The sequence below is a fragment of the Silurus aristotelis genome (assembly GCF_946808225.1).
Source record: "Silurus aristotelis genome assembly, chromosome: 13".
Classification (NCBI taxonomy): Eukaryota; Metazoa; Chordata; class Actinopteri; order Siluriformes; family Siluridae; genus Silurus; species Silurus aristotelis.
In genome coordinates, this window is record NC_139586.1 from 19,864,594 (window position 1) to 19,881,147 (window position 16,554).

Sequence of the window (16,554 nt, forward strand, 5' to 3'; positions counted from 1 at the left end):
ATTCATCAGATTTGTATAGTGTTATTGATTAAGAGAAAATACTCTGGCTTTGATCCATGTACTGATAACGATTAGGTGACTGCAATTTTAGTTCCTGAGGAAGACACACTAGACGTTGTCTATAGGTAAATATAATGTTAAAAACGTGAATTCGTGTATTTGGCTCTTGGACCAGCTCATATTGTCCAACATGAAGTTTATAGAGTGCAGTAACAGATGACTTGATGTGACCATAAGTCTTTTATGTCATCATTACTGATGACCATGAATAAAACAGCATAATCCAAAGAGTTTGTATTTACAAAAAAAAACCCCAAAACCTCAGCAACTTTAAAATATGTCCAAGAAATGTGTATGTGTATTTACATTGCAGTGTTTTTATTTTTTTGCAATCTTAGACAGCCTTAGATTGGGACCCGCCTGCATCGGTGATGTATTATTATCGTCTTCAAGCTATATTGTTTTGAATCTGATGATGCCATATTTCCTATTCCTAACAAAGGATTATATTGATTAAGGATATTCTGTACCTGGTATTACAGTGTACTGTGGCATATCATGAATACACTGCATAATCTCCACAATGATTTCTGGCATGGCAACAAAATGGTAAAACTACCAAAGTAAATAGAATGCAATATTGACGTTCACATCGTCCTTTCTTTACTTAGATATAAAACATAAAAAACACCACCGAAAATTGTTTTATTATTCACTAAACATGTAAATCACCAAAATTCACCATGGTGCACACATCCGGCAATTAAAACAGTTTGATGTTGTGATGGTTTACGTAATTTAAAACACCATAATTACATTCAAACATTTACAATAGTATTTTTACGAGTTTACATTTACATAATCTGAAAATGTAAACAGTGATGTAAAACTTGTTTGTTTGAGCAAGTAATGGGAATTTATGCGTTTTTTCTGTGTATAATAGACATGAACAAGTCCTTTGGAAAACATGTCTACTATCTTTAAAACATATTCTTTATGCTCTATTTTTAGGGTGTTTTCTGTAATAATAAACATACATTTACATAAAGCAATCATATTTGTCCATCGATTAGAGTATTACAAACTTCTTCTTCTTCTTCTTCTTCTTCTTCCACTTCTTCTTCTTCTTCTTCTTCTTCTTTCGGCTGCTCCCATTAGGGGTCGCCACAGCGGATCATCCGTCCCTATACCACCATGTCCTCTACATCTCCCTCTTTCACACCATCTTCCTGCATGTCTTCCCTCACCACATCCATGAACCATCTCCTTGGCCTTCATCTTTTCCTCCTTCCTGGTGGCTCCATCCTCAGCATTCTTCAACCAATATAACTCATGTCCCTCCTCTGCACATGTCCAAACCATCTCAATCTCTCCTCCCTCACCTTGTCACCAAAACGTCCTACATGCGCTGTCCCTCTAATAAACTCATTTCTAATCTTGTCCATCCTCGTCACTCCCAACGAAAACCTCAACATCTCCAGTTCTGCTACCTCCAGCTCCACCTCCTGTCTTTTACTCAATGCCACTGTCTCTAATAGAGTATTAAAAACTTGAAAGTATTAATTTATAATGTATTTACAAAAGTTACAAAAAAAATTAATAGATTTCAGTTAAACTTAAAATAAATATTATAACTAAAAGATGATTTCAGTTTTTCATGGTGTGAGTATAAAAGCTATAACCACATATGATTGCTGTAAATTCATGATTTAAACTCTGTTACTTTTGTAATAGCAAAAAGCAGCCAGCGAAGAAGCTTTGACCTTTGTACTTTGGATCAGAAGTTCATGAATTCAAATGCTTTGGATCAGATAACCATGAGTTTAAATCTTAGCAACACCAAGCCATCACTGCTGGGCCTTTGTGGAGTCAACCCTCAAATATTCAGTCGTACTGTAAGTCACTGGATAAGGGAATCTGCCAAATGCCATAAATGTACTGGAATAAATGAAACATTTATATCCACATTTTTGTAACCCTGCTTTATGCCCATTGTGTATAGAGCACCATAAATAAAGCTGAAACAAATTTAACTAAACTGAATATCTGGATAAACCAATATGATAACATTTGTGGTATATGGTATTATTGGTATTATTTTACATGCAATGCAATTCAGCTCAACAGAATATAAAATATAAATGTACATTGGGATGAGATGATTAATGGATCATGTCTGGAGGTGCTCAGCTGATTTTTTTGAGGTTTGGTATCATCTAATGACATATATTACAGTTACAGTAGGATTTAAAATCTAAAATTATCATCCATCTAGGGTCGACCATACAGCATTTCTGGTGCGTAGGTGTGAGCTCAATGAATGAACTCCAAACGGTGCAGGAAAGCGGGGTTCAGCACGTGTTAAGTGTGCGCGCTTTGAAAAAGCTCGTTACAGGCTGCCTGATTGGCTCCAGTATTTGTGTGTGTGTGTGTGTGTGTGTGTGTGTGTGTGTGTGTGGGGGGGGGGGGGGGGGGTGAGAGAGAGAGAGAGAGAGAGAGAGAGAGAGAGAGAGAGAGAAAGATCCAATGTGTGTGAGTGTGTGTGCTGGCGCGCTCGGGGTCCACTTCAGAGTAAGAACTGTATCCATATGATTAAAATGCCGATCCCATTCTTCCTGGATGAAAAGTAATCGAGGAAAGTAAAACTGGGGGCGTTCGCGCGGTGACGCGCGCGCGCGGCGGTTTCTGGCGTCGCGCGCTCCCTCGTGCGCTCTGGTGAGCTTCATTGGACGTGAGCCGCTGTTCGAGTTTCACTCGACGCTGCCTCAAAGTTGGCCGGAAGCACAAACAAACAAACAAACAAAACAATGCGCTCACTCGTTGTTTTCCTGGTGTACACTTTTGTGCTGGGGTCTAAAGCGTCTCCGTCCCGCAGCGTTTTTACTAATCATTGGGCTGTGCGTCTGAAAGGAGGACCTGAAGAAGCTGACAAACTTGCTTCGAAATATGGCTTCACAAATTTGGGGCAGGTAAGGTTTTTAACATTATTATAAAAATTTTTTTTTACTTTACATTAGAATGTGATGAAATGATAAAGTAAAAAACATTTCACCATCACCATCATCATCATCATCATCATCATCATGTTCCACGAAATCTCAATGTTACATCCTAAACTCTATCCTTGATTTCTCCACTGCCACCTTGAAAAAAAGAGAAGAAAAAAAAGTGCATGTATGGTATAAAACCTTCTCACTGGGATTGTACATTATGTTCTAGGCAGAAAAGGTGATTTCTGGAGAGTAATAATGGTCTGTGAAAGATAGCAGGATGAAGAAGTGGTGGAAACACAGTCTTATCAAACTGGCTATATTTTATTATCAAAGTTGGCAGTGTCTGTAAAGTGCATTAAACTTGTGATTAATAATAATAGTAATGTACAACTGAATACTTTGAGCAAACATACTTTTGCATAATATATCCTTGTATGTTTGCGTTAATATAACGTCATTAAAAAAAAGCGTGCTTAATCCATTATATTTACACTTGCCCATTTGGCTGATGTTATTATCTAAACCTGACCTACATTTGAGGAGCGAGAGGTGCTGGGGAGAAGGTTACAGGTTGTGCTGAAAGAATTAACCATGGCAGTTTGGCAGTGCTGGGATCTGAACCTGCAGCTTTCGGATCTGTAGCTTACCTTTCCTATATTTGACTCCAAACCAGTGCACATTGACCATCATTTACAATAAAATATTGCTGAAATAATGGAACATTTTGCTGCAAAGTAAATCTTGTAAAAGTACTTTTTTTTTATGTGTATACGGCCCATCCGAGCTTTAAGACATCAGTAAGAATTCAGCCTATAAATAATGGCATGCTGAATGATTTTACACGGGGTCTGTAGAGATGTTGGGGAATTTGACCAGCTGTTATTTATAATGTAGTTTCAATCACATAAATTTGATTCATGGACAATTTCTAAATGATATTTAAATACTCCCAGCTTATTATTATTATTATTATTATTATTATTATTATTATTATTATTATTATTGCATTTCCATTAGCCTTTATGCAACTCATTTTACATCGGAGGTGCTGTCTGTTATGCTGTCATGTTAATCAATGTGGCCTTTGGACACAGATATCACCCAGTGTGTCTAATATAAATATGCACCATGACCAATTTTACGTGTGTGTGTGTGTGTGTGTGTGTGTGTGTGTGTGTGTGTGTGTGTTTAATGTGTTAAATGAGAGAATAGTTTGGTGTTAAAAGATCTACTGCTCTAAAAAGAAGCCTGAATTTTACTGTACACATTTAAATATTAAGCATAATATTTAAATGTTTGAATTTGACTATGATCATAAAATAAATCCATACCAACCAGGTTTGAGTTTACAGGGGGTCACAGGCTGGGACAGGTTTGAGAACCTCTGAGTCAGTGAACATGGAAAAAATGTAAGCTAGATGAAAGATACATGACTGGTTCTTGATCACTGCTGTTTACTGAAAGTATAGAGTATATAACAATAAAACATTAAAACTAATACAAATACACACCCAAAACACGATGCAGATTTATTTATCCTAAACACATGCAAATCATTTGTTCCAGTGGAACTAATACCAAATGTATACACTGGATACAACACTGGCAAATGTTAGAATGGAACCACTGAAACCCTTCTTGAGAGTTTAAGCTTTGAAAAGCAATTAACACCTTTTGATTGATCATCAGAGTCAAGAACGGTGCATTAGGTTGTAAAAAAATATGCTTTGATTTGCAAACATCTATGACCAATTTCTAGCTCTGTGTGTGGATAATTTCTGAATCCTAGGCCAGATTTTTGAAAATCCATATTTTTGTGATGCAATGTCGAGCACTGTATATCACAGGAAGAATATCTGCATACCAGTTTGCTTATCTTCTTTGAAGTAGGCATGCCATAATGTCTAGATATGTGTTCTTCGGTGAAATGTGCATTTTACATTAATAATCTTTTTACATGCATTTTAAACCATGATTTTAAACTTGATGCTGAGATTTGTATGTGTCTTTTAAAGAACAGGACCTACAGCAACTCTCCTGTTTAGGTCTCAACATGGTTTTTGGTGCCATGATTAACATAGCATACATCTTTTGTCATAGCTTTAAAAATTTTTTGGTTATTGAGCATTTGACATGCAGATCTCTATAGACTAGATTGTGCATGAGGTGCACATCGTGCTGACAACTAGCCAGCAAAGTCAGCAAACAGAAAATATGATCTCAATCTGCACATACTGATGGAAAGGCTCTTTACCAGATGCACATGTGCACACATTCCTGCCTACACTTTTCGCCATTTGGTCTGGAGTGCATTATTTAACATCCCAGTCTTTAAGATGGAGGAGAACTTGTTTTTGGACCAGATACATTACATTACTTTAACTAATGCCAGAATGTCAGCCTTAGATATAATTGAGTACATTCAACTATAAGAGAAAGCTCATACTTGCCGGACTTCGCACCACCCACTCATTGCCATATGCTCACTTATGCATTTTTCAATATTACTGTACTTTTAAAATCACCATTTAAGTCAGCACCATGAGATCTCTTTACATTTCATTTGATTATTTTATTTATTAATTATATCTTCTTCTTCTTCTTTCGGCTGCTCCCATTAGGGGTCGCCACAGCGGATCATCCGTCTCCATACCACCCTGTCCTCTACATCTGCCTATTTTACACCAACTACCTGCATGTCTTCCCTCACCACATCCATGAACCTCCTCCTTGGCCTTCCTCTTTTCCTTCTACCTGGTGGCTCCATCCTCAGCATTCTCTCACCAATATAATTCATGTCCCTCCTCTGCACATGTCCAACCCATCTCAATCTCACCTCCCTCACCTTGTCACCAAAACATCCTACATGTGCTGTCCCTCTAATAAACTAATTTCTAATCTTATCCATCCTCGTCACTCCCAACGAAAACCTCAACATCTTCAGCTCTGCTACCTCCAGCTCCACCTCCTGTCTTTTACTCAATGCCACTGTCTCTAATCCATACAACATTGCAGGTCTCACCACAGTCCTATAAACTTTCCCTTTCATTTTTGCAGATACCCTACTATCACAAATCACTCCTGTCACTCTTCTCCACCCACTCCACCCTGCCTGCACTCTTTTCTTTACTTCTCTAACACACTCTCCATTAATTTGCACTGTTGACCCTAGGTACCTGAATTCCTCCACCTTCTCCAGCTCTTCTCCCTGCAACCGCACCACTCCACTGCCCTCCCTCTCATTCACACACATGTACTCTGTCTTACTCCTACTGAGTTTCATTCCCCTTCTCTCCAACGCATATCTCCACCTCTCCAGGCTCTTCTCAACCTGCTTCCTACTCTCACCACAAATCACAATATCATCCGCAAACATCATAGTCCAGGGAGACTCCTGTCTGACCTCGTCCGTCAACCTGTCCATCACCACTGCAAACAGGAAAGGGCTCAGGGCCGATCCTTGATGCAGTTTTACACTGGATGCCCTTTTTAACGCAACCCTCCCCCTTTAACCGGGCTTGGGACTGGCACTAAGAGTGCACTGGCTTGTGCATCCATAATGGCTGGGTTTATTTATTAATTATATAACCTGTATAAAAAAATATAAAGCTGTTGTTTTAGTCAGGGCTAACATCCTTTACATCCCCACTAATTTTACGATCACTTTTAATTGTTTTTATGTATTTCTGTACCCGTTTGTTGCTCTCAGATTGGCGGTCTGGAGGACCACTACCATTTCCATCACAGCCACGTGGTGCGTAGATCTACCTTCATCACTAGGGGCACACACAGTTTCATTCACATGGACCCCAAGGTGAGTCATCTCTTCCCCAGACCCCATGCAAACTCTCATCTTTTACTTTGCACCCCTTTTCTTATTCCACACCTATAAACACAGGCTCATTAAAATGACAGGCAGATGGGCATCCACTTATCCAGAGCTTTATTTGACACTGCAGCCAGGAATTTAGAGTTAAGCTGTTTCCCAGGGGCCAGAAGTTCACCTCACCTAAAAGATTATCTCCTCCTGACAGCAAGACTATCAGAAGCAATAAAACTTGAGGTTGCAAAACCTCTCTGATCATATCGCGCTTCATAGCTTGGAGTCTTGTGGCAAATACTCAATAGCCCATCTCATCAAGTTTTAGCCTAGAGGCTTGGGCTGCTTCATTGCTGAACATAGCCATTAACCCAAGAAACCACACTAAATGTCCATATCTGCATCTACTTGTTGGTGCCAGAGTGTATATTTGAGACAGCTAGAATAACAGGATATAGAACTTGCATTTAAATAGAACTGGTACCCGATCTATGAGTCTGCATCTCCACAGTGTCTGCAGCTTTATGACTATGAGACAGGAACCAAGAAAGCAGTCCTTATTATTTTTAATTGGGTGGGGGATAATAAAGGGCTTCTCAAAAACAGTCAGCAGAATGCTTGTTTCCTCGAGGTAATGTCATTCGATTTACAAATTCAAGTAGATTCATTACCGAGAGCGATTTTAGCTATGGCTGGGCAACTTTTTCAATTAGTGTAATGATTATTACAAGGCTATTATTTACTGCCACTGATTTCACCTTAATTGAATTTGGTCAAGTGCATTTAACTAGTGGTGTGTAATGCTGTGCATTTAACTACAGGGATGTGGGTGTTTAGATGTTTACTGTATCTTCCTCTTTAGTGTTTATTGGAAATGGCTTAAAGATCCGGTTATCTGACACTATTTGAAGAGTTTTCGCTGATAAACCTGATTGAATGCTTTTCATATAAGAGATTTAATGTTAATTTATCTGTAATATTTTGATCTTAGCAGACACATTGTCAGTAAGATGGATGAATGAAAACATTATTTATTATATATGGGTATGAAGAGTACATTATGGTAATCTTAAAATGTAGGCTAAATCATTTCTGTTTAAATCATAAGCCAGTGTGAGAGTATATAGTGTTATTTAAAATCCTTCATATCCCATGGAAGGCAAACAGACTGAAATATGTATCCCCTTCACACACGTCTTTGATGGGTTTTGTTTAGTTTTTATTTATTTATTTATTTCAATCATTTTATTTTGTAATGAGTGGGTAGTTTACTTATTTGGCACTAGCCCTATCAATGAAGCTGCATCAGACTCTTTCGAGTGTGTTGTCTGCACATCGATGGCAATGTCGACACATTGTACTTGCCTGGGGGATTTGGATCATGGCTTAGAGATTTATCTGGCAAAAGCTCATAAATCTAAATAGATAAATAAATCTAAATCTGGTCATAAAAAAAAAAAATACTTGGGGTAAATAACCAGCACAGCAAGAATTCCGAAAAAAAGCAGTCCAAGTTGCTTTCTAAACTAATGAATAAGCTAGGAGGGTTTCCATGAGTTTGCTAACTGTCTAAATACCTAATTCTGCCCCTTACCAGCTTGGGTGCACCTTTGACAGGTTTAAAGCAATATTTAATATTCACACCAAATATTGTAGAGCAATAGGACTTCAGCATACAACTCAACAAACAACACTGAACACCACTTAACAGCACTTGTGATGGTACCTCTTATCTAGCCTGTCAGAAGGGCCCAAAACAGGTCTGTGGAATTTTCCAGAACACACAAGTGAGGGGGCTGGCAAGGAGCTAAGAATGATTGGAAGAATAGTATGGCAGTTCAGCGGGTCCTGATGACAATGTCACAGCAGAAACCACACAATTGTTTCAGTGTCAACCACCAGTTTTTTCTGGGTTCAAGGCCATGCCCAGACTCTACCAATTCAGTTCAGCAGTGACAGTTTTTGTTCTAATTTGATTCAATTCAACAGTGGCACTTGTTAGTATTATACTTAAGAAGCTTTAACTGGTTCTTCTAGCTGTTGGTGGCTTATGTACATCAAACTTTTTCATTCATAGAAGAGCTTCTTAACACTAGCGCAGGTCACACAGTTTATTGGCATGAAGCTGGATAGACTGAAAATGCTGGCATGTAGTTGAAATAATTCAGTCAGGGTGCCACGTGTCATATCGGTGCCTTTTGAGGTTGTGCAGAGTGATCTTTATGAGCCTTTTGGGTGTTTTAAAAAAAAACATCTAGTAAATGATTTGTGTGCTCTGACAATAAGCGTGCTTTGTATATGTGTTGGTCGCCAGATGATTCGTTGTTGTGCCTGGTATGAGCCTTGTGCTTTTATTTGGACAGACGTCAGCAATTCAATTCTCAGCCCAGCTATTTATTTGCATAGGGTTGCTCCCTTGTCTATCCAAAGCCAAGGCCCTCTAAGTAATGTCTGTTATCATCCTAGCCTGTAGACAAATTGCATAGGGCATCATTATGCACATGCTTTAGCTATTCCACAGTAACCATCACCCCTCCTAGTGGTGTGAGTCAAACTCTGAGCACCTCAGTTGAGTATCGTTTCACTTGACATTGCTGGCAGAAGTTATCTGATGCCTGTGCTGGTTAGGAGGTGTGAAATAGAAAGCAAATTACATTTGAGACAACTACTGTGTCATACATCACTACAGTATGTGACTCTGCATTCAGGCAAATCTGCACAAGGAGGCATCTCAGGTATCTCACGCAGGGTTTTAAAACTTTTATAGAGGTCATATTTAATATTTGCAAAATGTTCTTAATATTCTAATCGTAAATTTATAATCTATAACCTTTTTACACATTAAACTTGGAATTGTTTTCTTAGGTGGACTGGATCCAGCAGCAGATAGTAAAGTCCCGGGTGAAACGTTACGCCTGGAGTGACCCCAACTTCATCTATTTCAATGACCCCAAGTGGTCAAACATGTGGTACATTGTAAGTAATTTATTTATAATAAAACAGCATATGAAATGCCCAGTTGCTAAAAAAAAAAAATATATATATATATATATATATATATATATATATATATATATATATATATATATATATATATATATATATATATATATATATATATTAAAAGCCTCATTCAAAAGCTGATCTTCAAAAAAGTCAAATGCTGGTCATGTGTCCCTAGGGCTAGTATTGATTTGATTTTTTATTAAAGGTATAGTTTAGATCTTTTATAAATGAGCCTTATGCAACCCAGTTGAGAGTTATAATGCATTTTCAACATTTGCTAATGTTTATATACTTTCAGTATTTATTTCAGTTTCAGTAGAACCAGGAATAATTATTTTTTGCTCCAGTCTCTCTGCATCACTGTATTTCTTAAGTAGTTAAAAATGTATCTACTGCTCACAAACACACATTTTTCTATTACAAAAGAGAATAGTTTGTAATATGCTATTATCCATTCAGTGTCTCTAAATAAAAAAAAAAATTAACTAAATGAATGTGAATCTTGAATCTTATCTTGAATAAACACATTCACCAGACTCCATATTAAAAAAGTTTGGCTATTTCACCTGATTTTGCTTTACAGGGATATACAGGATATTCTAAAAAGTGATAGGACCAATACAAAAACACTCACCACAGTGTCATAAGGCATATTATATTTTGTGCTAGAGCTGGGGTATAAGATAACAGGATCACAAAACAGTACTGTTACTTTTCACAGGTATAATAAGGTGTGTGTTTTTTACAAGTCCACTGTTAATTATTGTGGCAAATAAGTGCTAAATGTTTGGCATAGTAATTAATGTCTCCACTGTTTTGCTAACACTTGCCCCTATTATTTTCGGGACACCCTTCGTATAAGAGCTTAACACAGCAACTCTATACAGGATTGCTATACAAAGCACAGCAGCTATTATTTGTTTAGAATTTTAATAGCTGGACTACAAATGTTATATTAAATTGGCTGAACAACAAATACACTGCATCTATTTTAACTTTTGTTTCGACACATTTCTGTATGCTCTTCTTCATGTGTACAGGTCAGTAAAATGTCCCTTTATTTCTAAAGCATAAACGCATGACAATAACAATAGCAATATCTTTCAGTAACATTTACAGTGTCATTATGTACCAAACATTTATCTGTAATATTTAGATTTTAACAGACACATTGTCAGTAACATGGTGAATTAATGAAAACATTATTAATGGGTATGAAGAGAACACAATGTTATTCTTAGAATGTAGGATAAATCATTTCTGTTTAAATCATAAGCCAGTGTAATTAGACACTTCACACGATACGTCTTTTTTGGGTTTTGCTTTGTTTTGTATTTATTTATTTCAATTAGTGGGTAGTTTACTTATTTGGCACTGGTCATATCAAGAAAGCTGTATCAGACTCTTTCGAGTGTGTCGTCTGCACATCGATGGCAATGTCAGCATATTGTGATTGCCTGGGGTATTTAAATCTTGGCTCAAAGATTATTCTGGCAAAAGCCAGATCAGGTTTTTAATTTATTTTTTTTAGATTGATTTATGTTGTATACAATTATTTCTAAGCATAAACGCATGACAGTAACAATAACAATGTCTTTCAGTAACATTTAAAGTGTAATTATGGACCAAACAAAAAAAAAATGATAAGAGTGATATATATATATATATATTATATATTATTATTATAATTTTATTATATTATTTATTTATTTTTATTTAATTACATTTTTTTATAAAATGCTGCCAAGAATTTGTCCAGCAATGCAATCTTGTCTTAGGATAAGGCATGCCATCTATATATACATCTATTTTTCTTTTACAAAAACAGAATGATTAAATATTTGTACAAAATGTGATTATAATGATATATAGTGAGTTCAGTATAGCAATTAGAATTATACAGATTTTCCTAAAGGGTTTTATTATTGTGGACTTGACAAGTCATTTCACGCCAGGCAATTTCTAGTTTTGCTAAATCAATAAGTATATTTAAAAGTCTTGCACTAACAATTGGTTATCCTCAGAAGCATTATACATCCTGAGATATTGAAGATTTTTTCTTTTTTTTTGTAGCAAATGTAATGTACACCATTGTACACATTTTCTTGTGAGGTGGAAATAATTAAGAAATTAGGTTAATCCATGTTTTGTTGTGTTAAACGATTAGATTGTAGAAATGCAGTTGTTACAACCATAAATGCATGGATTTTAAGATGGATGAATAAATGAGTGGAAATCTTCTATACATAAGTCTATATAAAGCTACACGCCGAATAACACATGCAAAAAAGACATTTGTTGTTATTAAAGACAGACAAATATTTAGGAAACAGAGGTCAAATTAATAGACAAAACAGAAAATGAATAGGGCTCGGAAATGTCAATGTAAAAATGTGAGAGCGAGACTGAAGAAACGACTGAATGAAATTCCAAGTCATTTCAAGAGCAGTACAGTAACTAGATTCTCTTAGCTAAGTTACACAGAACTGCACATTTAAAGGAGCAATCTAAGAAGGACTGAATCTAGTCCCATTCCCCCCCATGTTTCTTCCATGACTCGAGTCCATATCTCTGTAGACTACCTTCAGAAGTTTCCACTTAAAATCAAGCGCTTATCATACCAGCAAGAAAGAAACACATGGTCAACTTTCATAAATGGTTCTTGACTATTCCGTGTGGTGTAAAGATTTCTGGATGCACTGCACTGCATGCTCTGAATATTTAAAGTGTGTCTATAAATGTACAAATGAATCCAGATATTCTTAATATACCGAATGTCAAGTCAACACTTCGCGTAACAAAAGACTGGAACTTTCTCATCCTAAGGACTTGTATCACAGGACCTTCCACTGGTATGCATTCGTCCGATTATTTATGTCTCTTGCTTCTTTGCAGTAGCACTACTCCCTTAATACTACCTGAATTCCTAGTGTTGCTTTGCAAAGTCTTTGCCTGTGGCGAGCTTTTTCTAGCTGCCTATTTTAATCAGTGTTTTGACCGTAGTCTGTCTCACAGGTAACTAATTTTGATTTGTCTAGATTATTCAATTACCAATTCATTTACCGATTAAGAAACCTGCACAAAAAGTGTTTGTCTGCTGGATTTATGACTCTGAATTGAATCCACTTGTCCTAGTTATAAAGACTTTGGGTTATCTTTGAAACACAGGGTCACTTATACTACTATTTTTTCCAGCATTGCAGTGATAAAAACAGCCGATGTCGCTCCGAAATGAACATCTTGGCAGCGTGGCAGCGTGGCTATACAGGCCGAAATGTTGTCATCACCATCCTAGATGATGGGATAGAGAGAAACCATCCTGACCTGGCTCAAAACTATGTAAGTAGCTTTCTCCTACTTTTGTAGGGCATGCTGTATAGAGTAGGTTTTTACTAACTATGGCATGTGTCTAATTGAGAGCCATTTTCCTGGATTCTCCTGGTATGCATAAGCTTTTCTGGCTTTTCTTTTAATAAATTAAAATGATTGTTCTGCAAATGAAGCAATACCACATATAATGAGTATAATTTCAGCATGGCTGTAAATTTGATTATAGGTAACCACACCCGTGCTCATATTCAATGCAAATACACAACTGCTAGTTTGTTATTGCATTCCTACCACAGTTCTTGAAACAAGATATCAATTTTAGGTTAATAAAGGCACAATATGGCGTAATATTTTGCTTATTTTTGCTGTATTGCTAAAAAAATAGCTCCCACATATAGCGAAGTCAGCAAAGTCCAGTGTGTAATACGTGTAGGAATGGTTCCAGTGTAACAAACTATTTACAGAATTGCAGTTATATGCATTGAACACAGATTACTAAAGTAGATTCATATGAAAAGTGAAATGCACCAGCACTGTGTATCAAGTAAATATACACATATAACACATATCTTGTTATGGAACATGCAAACAGTGCTATTCACACCTTAATGTTGATTTGAGAAAATACAATATGGTTTACTGTTGTGCTTCTTTCTGGCTTTACAGGATGTAACCTTGCCATTAATACATTTCATTTCTTTGCCTGACACTTTGGATTACTTCGCTAAGTTATGGTCTGTGTAGAGCCCGAATTTATTACATACACCAGAATAGTGCCAAAAATGAGAGATGACCCAAATAGGAAGAAAGCCTGGGCAGTATAATATGATATATATTTATTTATTTATTTCCCTGTTTATGACTGACGCCAGATGTGATTTGTTTGGTTCTCTTCCTTCTTGCTTGCATTTAGGACCAGCTGGCCAGCTATGATGTAAATGGCAATGACCATGATCCAATGCCACGTTATGACTCTAGCAATGAAAACAAGTAAGTGGCATTCTATGTCATATTCGACAGAAACCTTTATACATTTTAAATACTAGAATTGGTTGTTATATTTAATTCTTGTGAATCGGGTGAAGTTGTCTTGTAGTTCGTGATCGCCCGGATGCCCTGCCACATGTGTCGGGTTTCTCCTCTGTCCTGGAAGTGACTGGATTCGCTTTGCCTGTGCGCTTCGCCTCTCTGATGGCACGGGACAGTTTGGCCCTTTCTGTTCTTTAGGCTGTCTTGTCCCCTGCTCTGAAGGCGGAGTCTCTAGATTTTAGCAGTGCACGCACTTTTGCGGTCATCCACAGCTTCTGGTTGGAGCGTGTAGTGATGGTCTTGGAGATGGTCACGTCATCAACACACTTTCTGACGTAGCTGGTCACTGATGATGTTTACTCCTCCAAGTTGATGGAATCGCTGTTGTTTGCAGCCTCCCTAAACATGTCCCAGGAAGTGCACTCAAAACAGTCCTGAAGTGCAGAGGTGGCTCCTGCTGGCCTAGTTTTCACCTGTTTCAGAACCAGTTTAGAGCGTTCCAAGTCGGGATCCATTAGGAAGAGGCTTTGCAAGGGTCAATCAAAAAAAGTTGAGTCTTCATGCTGCGCTTTAGGTGCAGGAGCTGGCTTTAAAGAAAGACGCATGAGTGCTGTCAGCATTGCTTTAGAGATTGCAAAAGCAGAAGGTCTGCTTGTCAGTGCTCAAACCACATGCTATGCGAAGTCTGCATGGGCCGTAGTCCCAGAAGGAATCCTCTACTGAAGCCGGCTCGCAAGAAAGCCCACAAAGGGTTTGCTGACGACAGCCTGTCCAAGAGCATGAATTACTGGAATCATGTCCTGTGATGTGATGAGACAAAGATAAACTTGTTTGGCTTAGATGGTGTTTAGCATGTGTGGCGATGCCCTGGTAAGAAGTACTAAGAACATTGTGTCTTGCCTACAGTCAAGCATGGTGGTGGTAGCATCATTGTCTGGGGCTGCACGAGTGCTGCTGGTACTGGGGAGCTGCGGTTCATTGAAGGAAAAATGGATTCCAATATGTACTGTGACATTCTGAAGCAGGACATGATGTCCTTAAATCAGAAAGTGGGCCGAACGGCAGTTTTCCATCATGATAACGACCCTAAACACCTTCAAGATGACAAATGCCTTTCAGAGGAAGCTGAAGGTGAAGGTAATGGAGTGGTCAAGTATGTCTCCAGACCTAAACCCTATTGAGCACCTGTGGGGCATCCCCAAAGTGTCGAACATCCAGCAGCTTCATCATTTTGGAGTGGAAGAGGATCCCAGCAACAACCTGTGCAGCTTTGGTGAATTCCATGCCCAGGAGGATTAAGGCAGCGCTAGATAGCAATGGTGCTCACACAAAATATTGACACTTTGTACATAGTTTTGACAGTTTTGTTCACTTAGTTCTCACTTTTGTTGGCAGGTATTTAGACACAAATGGCTGTATGTTGAGTTATTTATAAAGGACAGTAAATCTGTACAGCTATACAAGCTGCATATTGACTACTGTAGAATATATCCAAGTTTAATTTCTATAGTATTGTCCCTTGGGAACATATAATACAATTATTGCCAAAATGTGAGGGGTGTACTCACTTTTGTGAGATACTGTATATACAATGGTACCCGGTTATGTCGCCGGCCTAAAGGACGCCAAAAAGTGTTGAGATAACCGATGATCGAGATAAACGAAAACCAATATGGCGGCAATATATTAACGTGCTTGAAATTTCTTTATGTACATGATGTGCGTTATTAAATGAGAATGTGCATGCACGTGTTTTTGGAGGTTTTTTTACACAACAGCGTTGCCGCGATTTGTTTGATTGGTCATGCGGTTTGAGAAAACCTGTAATGCGGATAGATAAGGAGGCGGAAGCCGAAGTAAACGCAAACAAAGTTTATTGAGAATACTCAGGAGATAATCCACTAATACTTGTAGCGAAGCAGTAATATCCAGTGGTGCGATCCGGGAGCGCGGCCCATGAAGTTTTGTGAAGTAGAGACAGTTCGTGTAGAGAATCCACGGATCCGCGCTATGGAAAGCGCAGCGCTGGGCAGCAACGGATAAACGTGGTGCAGACAGTGTGAACATGGAAAACAGCAGGATCAGGGTAATCCGGGTGTCGTTGAGAGAATGCGGAGTCCGAGAAGACGGGTACGTAGTGGGATACATATATGCGATCACACAGACTGACATGAACCAACACATACGATCATGCACAAACAATAACGGACCGCGAGTGTGTGGAGGTGAGGGGCTTAAATAGGAGATGGAATGAGCGAGTGAATGAGAGTCAGGTGTGTGTGATCAGCATGATTGCGAGCAGCTCCCCGCATGGGAGAAGAAGCAGGGTGCTTCGGGGAATGCCGCCGCCGAAGGGGGCGTTGCAGGGGGATTCCT

At 38.1% G+C, this 16,554-nt stretch overlaps 1 protein-coding gene across 2 annotated transcripts in view; it reads left to right on the plus strand.

Moving 5' to 3' along the window:
* The first annotated feature begins 2,470 nt into the window (after positions 1-2,470).
* Positions 2,471-16,554, plus strand: part of pcsk6 (proprotein convertase subtilisin/kexin type 6) — a 69,381-nt gene continuing 55,297 nt past the window's right edge. The window contains exons 1-5 of one of the 2 annotated variants that reach the window (XM_083559096.1): positions 2,471-2,969; positions 6,703-6,807; positions 9,679-9,789; positions 13,015-13,158; positions 14,063-14,139. In XM_083559096.1, the coding sequence (XP_083415222.1) occupies positions 2,808-2,969; positions 6,703-6,807; positions 9,679-9,789; positions 13,015-13,158; positions 14,063-14,139 (599 nt within the window). In that variant the 5' untranslated portion in view covers positions 2,471-2,807. The remainder of the gene's footprint in view (positions 2,970-6,702; positions 6,808-9,678; positions 9,790-13,014; positions 13,159-14,062; positions 14,140-16,554) is intronic. The other variant, XM_083559095.1, reaches the window with a different exon arrangement.